A 9,281-nucleotide genomic window follows, 5' to 3' on the forward strand; every position below is an offset into this window, starting at 1 on the left:
GCCATTTACCCCCTAAACCCCTCTCTTACCTATGTCCTTGCTATCAATGCTTACTCATACGTCATATCTTTCTTAATATTCGAGATTTTTGTGTTGATTCCTTTAGACCTAACAACAATTTTTTATTTTATTTTAAAGAGAATGATATTATGACACATATCTACCGTAGTTCTGCTCTTAGATTCTCAAATTATGGGTTTTTATTTTTCAATCAAATTGTTTGAAAAATAATTACTCAGCAAATGGAAATAAGTCAGAAGAAAGTTTCTAGCCCAAGTTTGGTAAATCTAAAACGATCACTAACACAGCATAGCATAAAGTAGCTGTTGTAACATATATTGAAAGTAAAAGTTCTCCACTAGATGGCACAAATATCTAAACTGATTTAAAGTACGACGTTCATTCAACTGTGTGCTAGTTTATTCAACCACACAAATTCAACTTTTCATAATGTTGTGCAATCACATGTGACATAAAATACAATATTAAATTACACAATAATGAACAAACAACTAGAATGCTACTATTTTGTGAAGAAAAAAAATTATTACGCAGTCAACAAAAATTAGGTTTTTCAGTATTAGGAACATGAATGTTAAAAATGTTGAACATATTTATTTTTACATAAAGTACAAGAATAATTCACTCCACAGAAACATGGTTATAATATAATCACAACATTACTTTGCTTTAAAATATTTTTGAAGATAAGAAAAAAATACATTCTAAGGGAAGAGGAGAATTTTTTGAAATATTTTTTCAAATTAATTTCTTTAACCATTATGTTACAATGCTAAGTCTAATATTTAATAAAGTGCATTTTCTTTTAACCATATACAGAATAATACAATATACAGAATAATACAATATACAGAATAACATATACCATATGCAGAATACTTGAATACAATATTTTGAGCAAGACATTTGAATTTCACTGAACCATTACAAGAAAAGAACGACAGTAAATAAATATCTAACCCACACACTAGCACATACATAAACATATCATAACAAGAAAATTTTTTCATGAATATCCTTGAACTGGAAAATTACAAATGACACATTAAAACTATTTGCATATTTCATTATTTAACATAATAAATTAGCAAAATATAGTTTTTAGAAATAAAAAAAACCCACTTAAAAATTTACTAATTTTGATATTTTAGTAGTTTGAGTCACCTTTTGTGTTCTTTTTCAAAAGTTCGATAAATTATACAATCTAAGACATTAAAATGAGATTAACAAAATTTAAATCAAGTAATCATTTAAAAAATTATCATAATATACACTATAGTAATATTTTGGTAACATAATTAAATATAAGATTTATAAAATGATGAAAGATTGGAAAAAGTTAAGATTTAAATACAAGAAATTGATTTTATAAAGCAATTTATACTACTATATGTTTCACGCTTGCAATTAAACAAAACTTACTTCTCTCTAATGATAACATAAAATATTTTGTAGCTAAAAGTAAAAACATTTGTAATTGTACAGCACATGCTAAAAAAAAAATATCATTAAATAAAAGATGTAACTTGTAATTTTAATTAAAAGCTGCTATTGAAGTTTCTTTTTAAATAAAAAATATTAACTACAACTCAGGATTCTAATGCTGAGAGAATAAAAAGCACTTTATATTTTGGTTAAACATAACTGGTTGTAAATAAAGTAATGTTTTCCAGTAACCAAGGTTACAACTTCTACTAAGATGTGATTATAAGAATGTATTTTAATCCACAACTTTTCAATACTGGAGCTTATTTTACAGGCATTAGATAGATATATTCATAGCAGTTTTCATTGTATTTTTCCATTAGATAAAAATGGAAAAATACAATGAAAACTGCATGTAAAATATTCTGAAAAGAAGAAACTTTTTAGTTTCAGCTTCATTGAATCGTGTTAAGTCTAGTGACACTTCTGAGACATTTTTACTTATAATGGAATCAGGAAGGGAGCTTATCCTCATTGGGAAATGGTCTGTGTTTAGTCAGTCTATTTTTACTTTTGCTGCAAAAATAAACACACCAGTATGAATCAGAATGCGATTAGAAAAATTCTTTTGACATGTGCAAGAAGAATTAGGTTTCTCAGTAGGGTCAACAAAAATATGATTGGTTCTTGTTGAGAAACACTTATTGTAGATTCTACAAGAATATGGTTTCTCAACCAGTATGAACAAGAGTTTAAATATTTATTTAAAAAATTTTTAAAAAAAAAATATTTTATCATAAATTTCAAAGATATGTTGTGTCACTAGTAGGACAACACTGCATTTAGTCAAATGACAGAAACTCTTATTATATTAAGGAACAAAAAAAAAAGTTTTTCACTAGTGCTAACACAAACATCAAAGTCAGTCTTTTTTATGAAAAACTCTTACACATATACGAGGGTTGCTATTTATATTTCTGGCCTTGGCAACAGTAAGTGTTGCTAGGCGACCGCAGACGATTTTAATCGAAAGTTTGATATTTTTAAACATAAATTCAGCAGACGATTTACCATTATAGCTTCATTTGTGTTGTTGACAGTAAATTGAAAAGTTCTTCTCTTTCAAAAAATGGAATTGAATCGTGAACATTTTCGTGCCATTATTTTTCATAACTTTCGACGTGGATTGTCAAGACAAGAGTGCTTCGATGAACTTAATTCTTTATTCAGCGATAAAGCGCCATCCTACAGCACTGTAAAAAATTGGTATAACAAATTTAATCGTGGTCGATCCAGGACGAATCCCGTGCAGGTCGTCCAAAATCCGTTGTTGTGCCAGAAAAGATCGATGCTGTGCGTGAACTGATAAAGCAAGATCGTCATGTGACATACCGTGAGATAGAGGCCTCTTTGGACATTAGTATGACTAGCATCAATAAAATATTGCATGAACATTTGAGCGCAAAAAAAAATTTTCGCGCTGGATCCCGCATAATCTGACAAACGCTAAAAAAAAAAAAGGCTCGTGTCGATTGGTGCAAGGAAATGTTGGAAAAATATGTTCAAGGTACATCAAAGGCTGTGTATAACATCTACACAGGTGACGAATCATGGATCTATGCATATGTGCAAACAACAACAAAGCAGCAATCAACTGTATGGGTCTTCCAAGACGAGGCAAAACCAACAAAAGTTGTTCGAGGAATTGCCTGTTTCTTCGGCATTAACGGTCATGTGGCAACAGTGGCGTTAGAGCAATGCAGGGCGGTCAATTCTGAATGGTACACGACCATTTGTTTGCCAGAAGTCATCGGAGAAATTCGAAAAAAAGCAGAAGAACAGGCGAATCATACTTCATCATGACAATGCGAGCTCTCACACATCGACTCAAATAAAGGCATTTCTGACGGAGCGAAAGATCAAACTGATGGGTCATCCACCGTACAGCCCTGATTTGGCACCCAATGACTTCTTCTTATTCCCACACATCAAAAATAAATTACGTAAAAACGATTTTCGACCCCCGAAGAAGCAGTTGATGCATTCAAAACGCATGTTTTGGAGTTACCTCAATCGGACTGGAAAAAGTGCTTTGAAAATTGGTTTAAACGCATGCAAAAGTGTATTGATCATTATGGAGAATATTTTGAAAAACAATCAAACCAATTTCCATCCTACATATTTGTTTTTTCATTATTAGGCCAGAAATATAAATAGCAACCCTCGTATTATAACAGAGCTCATTCTAGGCAGGGTAAACAGGGTGCAGCACCCTGCTGCCCTTTTAGTCAAAAGAATCCACCCTGTTGCCCCTGCAGTAAATTAGTGCCCTGATGTAATACACTCCATACCCCTTTATTTCCTCAACCCTTCCTTACCCCCCCAAACTCTACAATGGATTTCTTAAACTTTTGTTATTTTCAACTCTTTTCATTTAGTTTGTTGTTGCTGTCAATACATAGATTTATATGGGAAAGGAAAAATAGCCATCACACACCCTTGTTGCACTTGTCTTCGAAAATTTGCAGTTACTTCCACTATCATTAAATCAAAACTACAGACACTTGAAAACATACATTTATTATTTCATTAATATATTCATGCATTTTAGATAAATTGCTAAGCTAATTAGCTCATTAACTCGATATATATGTTAATTTATTAATAAAAATTAGTAATTAATATGATTGCTTTGCTACTTTTAGTAAAGTAAGAAATTTTTTTTTATTTTACTGCTGTTGCTGTTGTTAATTTACGTCGCACTAGAGCTGCACAATGGGCTATTGGCGACCGCCTGGGAAACATCCCGGAGGATGATCCGAAGACATGCCATCACAATTTTGATCCTCTGTGGAGGGGATGGCACCCCCGCTTCGGTAGCCCGACGACATGCGCGCGAAGTCGAGCACTTTACGGTAGCACAGTTTAACGAGGACCAATACCACACACCCTCGGTCCCTACGCAGACTGATCCAAGTGGTCACCCACCCGCACACTGACCGTAGTCAGGACCCATAGGAAGAAATTATTGCCTTTTTAGAATAATTTTGTCCCTTTTTTAAACTTTTGCACCCTGCCCTTTTTTCTGCCTAGAATGAGCTCTGATTATAAGAATGAGGTCTTTAACAAGTATAAATAAAATTATGAAAAATTGGACGAAACCTGACCAAAGCAAAAACAAAAACTATTTTTACGCACATAAAAAAATAACTTCTTAACAGTGTGAACATGAATGTGATGAGTTAGATAATCCTTCCTTGAAAAAGACTGATTACATGAAAAAGGTCTCTCTCCAATATGAACAAAAATGTGCTTATTTAGAAGAACTATTAGTGAAAAACTCTTATAACATATACTACAAGAATAGGGTTTATTTCCCAGTATGAACATGAATATGTTTAGTCAAATAAGATCTAGTTGAAAATCTCTTATTACACATACTACAAGAATAAGGCTTCTCACGTGTATGAACACGACTATGTACAGTCAGTTGACCACTTTGCGTAAATCTCTTATTACATACACTACAAGAATAAGGCTTCTCACGTGTATGAACACGACTATGTACAGTCAGTTGACCACTTTGTGTAAATCTCTTATTACATACACTACAAGAATAAGGTTTCTCACCAGTATGAACACGACTATGTCGAACCAAATTATTTCTAACTGAAAATCTCTTATTACATTTACTACAAGAATAAGGCTTCTTACCAGTATGAACACGACTATGTCGAGTCAAACTATTTCTTTGTGAAAATCTCTTATTACATTGACTACAAGAATAAGGCTTCTCACCAGTATGAATACGAATATGTTTAGTCAAATAAAATCTAGTTGAAAATCTATTATAACATATACAACAAGAATAAGGCTTCTCACCTGTATGAAGACGACTGTGTTCAGTCAGTTGACCTCTTCCTGTAAAACTTTTATTACATACACTGCATGAATAAGGTTTCTCACCAGTATGAACACGCCTATGTCGAGTCAAATTATTTCTATCTGAAAATCTCTTACTACATTTACTACAAGAATAAGGTTTCTCACCAGTATGAACACAACTATGTTGAGTCAAATGATTTCTAACTGAAAATCTCTTATTACAAACACTACAGGAATAAGGCTTCTCACCAGTATGAACAAGACTATGTCGAGCCAAATTATTTCTAACTGAAAATCTCTTACTACATTTACTACAAGAATATGGTTTCTCACCAGTATGAACACGACTATGTTGAGTCAGTATATCTCTTCGTGAAAAACTCTTATTACATATACTACAAGAATAAGGTTTCTCGCCAGTATGAACTCGACTATGTGAAGCCAGTTGACATTTTTGAGAAAAACTCTTATCACATATGCGACAAGAATAAGGTTTCTCACCAGTATGAACGCGCCTATGTCGAGTCAAATTACTTCTATCTGAAAATCTCTTACTACATTTACTACATGAATAAGGTTTCTCACCAGTATAAACACGACTGTGTTGAGTCAAATGATTTCTAACTGAAAATCTCTTATTACAAACACTACAGGAATAAGGCTTCTCACCAGTATGAACAAGACTATGTCGAGCCAAATTATTTCTAACTGAAAATCTCTTATTACATATACTACAAGAATAAGGTTTCTCGCCAGTATGAACTCGACTATGTGAAGCCAGTTGACATTTTTGAGAAAAACTCTTATCACATATGCGACAAGAATAAGGTTTCTCACCAGTATGAACGCGCCTATGTCGAGTCAAATTACTTCTATCTGAAAATCTCTTACTACATTTACTACATGAATAAGGTTTCTCACCAGTATAAACACGACTGTGTTGAGTCAAATGATTTCTAACTGAAAATCTCTTATTACAAACACTACAGGAATAAGGCTTCTCACCAGTATGAACAAGACTATGTCGAGCCAAATTATTTCTAACTGAAAATCTCTTATTACATATACTACAAGAATAAGGTTTCTCGCCAGTATGAACTCGACTATGTGAAGCCAGTTGACATTTTTGAGAAAAACTCTTATCACATATGCGACAAGAATAAGGTTTCTCACCAGTATGAACGCGCCTATGTCGAGTCAAATTACTTCTATCTGAAAATCTCTTACTACATTTACTACATGAATAAGGTTTCTCACCAGTATAAACACGACTGTGTTGAGTCAAATGATTTCTAACTGAAAATCTCTTATTACAAACACTACAGGAATAAGGCTTCTCACCAGTATGAACAAGACTATGTCGAGCCAAATTATTTCTAACTGAAAATCTCTTATTACATATACTACAAGAATAAGGTTTCTCACCAGTATGAACACGACTATGTTGAGTCAAATGATTTCCAACTGAGAACCTCTTATTACAGACACTACAAGAATAAGGCTTCTCACCAGTATGAACACGACTATGTTGAGTCATATTATTTCTAACTGAAAATATCTTACTACATTTACTACAAGAGTAAGGTTTCTCACCAGAATGAGCCAGAATCACCAGTCAGTAAATTTTTTCGTGAGAAACTCTTATTACACATACCACAAAAATAAGGCTTCTCACCCATACGAACACGATTGTGTTTAGTCTGAAGATCTTTTTGTGAAAAACTATTATATATATTACAAAAATAGGATTTATCCCTAGTATTAGCTTTGCAGTGTTTAGTGAGGCTTATTCTTTTTGAAAAAATCTAGTTACATATATTTCAAGAAGGTTATCTTACAGGATGAAAAACACTTTCACAGTATATGTTTACTTTTCTGAGAAAAACTTTATTTGCTCATACTGCACAAATAAGGTTTCTTAACAATGTTAAGAAAAATGTGAATAATTTTAAGAAAAATTCTAATTACATGAAATGCAAGAAATAAGATTCTTGATTATATGACCTGTTTTAAGAATGGGTCTCTTTTTGCAAGCTTTAAAAATTAAATCATTACACTACCAGAATACTAAGCAAAATATTGTTGTAAGACACTTTTGCGTGTGTTACTAGAGCAAGAATAATAAGGGTAGATAAATTGTGCGTAGTTGAGTAAGATCTCTAATATAACAATCCTAAATATGCAAAAAATGAAGACATAAATCCACTTTGTAATGATATTAAAATAGAAATGCTTAAATATAAGAAATAATATAGATTTTTTACTCAAAATAAAAAAATTTCATCTTTATTTGAAACAGATAGCTGTAATTAGATAACGGAAAAATAATAAGCCATTAATTAAAATGAAGGCAATAAATCAAAATAATTTTCACAACAAAAGCAACTCATTTAAATAGCACAAAGAGGCTGTCAATAGCACATATTACAAAAATGATCATGTTGTATCAAATCACTTACTTCAATAATTTTTTTTTAAATAAGCAAAATAAAATACTGTAGATGTAATGTAACTACAACTGTTTAATAATGCACTGCATGGAAAAGTGTGTCTAAAGTGTTAGTTAGATTAAACGAAATTCCATTCTTCGTTATTTATTTATCGCGACTGCCTAAATAATTTATCAATTTATAATGAACACAAAACATTTGAATGAAATTACTTCTTATTTAAAATAATTATTAACTACACTTGGACACTTTTAAGCAAAGTGCTAACATTAAATTTCAATGAGAATATTTTTCTCTTAGAATATCATTGCAACTATGTGTCACATTTTGCCCAGATATTTTTTATTTGTTAGTGTCACAACAAAAAATATTACTGCCAACACAGAAGATATTGCCTTCAATAATAATATCTCCTTCGGTCAGAATGCATTTAACACACACTGCATAAATTGCTTTTTTAATTACGTGTATCGAACAGAAAACACATTTTCTTTTTAATATTTAGGCACGCACAGCATGAGTTTTATTTACTGTCAAATCGAACGAAATATTATTTTATCATTCCTTCGATTTTTGTTTTTAGTAGAAAGAAGATAATATTATATGAATACGATCTGCATCAAAATAACCCTTTTAAAGAACTTTCTATAGATTTTCAACTACTATGAGTGCAATTCACTTTACATTAAGAAGGGTTTTGGATACGCAGTCTTATAAATTTGAGAATAAGAGTTCTAAATCCAAATTGAACATCAAGTGAAATATAAATCGAAAACAATATCATTAAACTTTTCTTTACACATATTAAGTTGCAAAAGTCTTCTACAGTTTAGGAAAGATGGGATTTAAAATAGTTTTCAGTAAAGAATTCTAACACAAACAAGAGCATTTATTGTGGCGGGAGTTTTTAACGTATTTGGTTGCCTACCTCTACCCACCTGTAGTGATGTGCAAAATAAGAAGAAATGGTTTTTGGCAATATTTGGTACTCCACACTGCATAAGCTTATTCAGAGTGATTACTTATTAGTGCCGTAGATATAAGGAACCCGTAAGAGGAAGTGAAGGTCCTATCTTCTCGATGGCAACAAAAAACCGGTTTTCAGGGTTACCTTATTTTTGTGGTTTATCTTATTATTGGCGTTTTAAAAAAATTTACTACCTTTTTTTTTTCGTTGAGTGTTTAGTTGTACTAGCTCTGATTTCGAATATAACAATATAATAAAATATAAAAAATGGACAATAAATTGTATTTTTACTTTTAGAGTTAATAAAACTTTTAACTCGATTTAGAAATATGTATTAACTTAGTTAATTACTTATTAATAATTAATTTGATAATTTAATTTTACAATGCTAAACTACTAACAGAGCCTTTAGTAGAGTGTACTTTAATGCAGAGCTGCCATCTAGTGATGGAATTAGTAAATCCCTACAGCAATGAAATGAAAATAGAAAGGATTGTACAAAAAAAAAATTTAATTTTGGGAGGGATGAATTT

At 31.5% G+C, this 9,281-nt stretch overlaps 1 protein-coding gene across 1 annotated transcript; it reads right to left on the reverse strand.

Annotated features, from left to right (window-relative positions):
* Positions 1-402: 402 nt before the first annotated feature.
* Positions 403-8,822, reverse strand: LOC147811008 (uncharacterized). Its single transcript, XM_087161239.1, has one exon. The coding sequence runs from the start codon at positions 6,866-6,868 to the stop codon at positions 4,817-4,819; it is 2,052 nt and encodes a 683-aa protein (XP_087017365.1). The 5' UTR covers positions 6,869-8,822; the 3' UTR covers positions 403-4,816.
* Between the last annotated feature and the right edge of the window lie 459 nt (positions 8,823-9,281).

This window comes from Parasteatoda tepidariorum, chromosome 4, assembly GCF_982258835.1.
Source record: "Parasteatoda tepidariorum strain Cologne lab strain chromosome 4, Ptep-v5.0, whole genome shotgun sequence".
Classification (NCBI taxonomy): domain Eukaryota; kingdom Metazoa; phylum Arthropoda; class Arachnida; order Araneae; family Theridiidae; genus Parasteatoda; species Parasteatoda tepidariorum.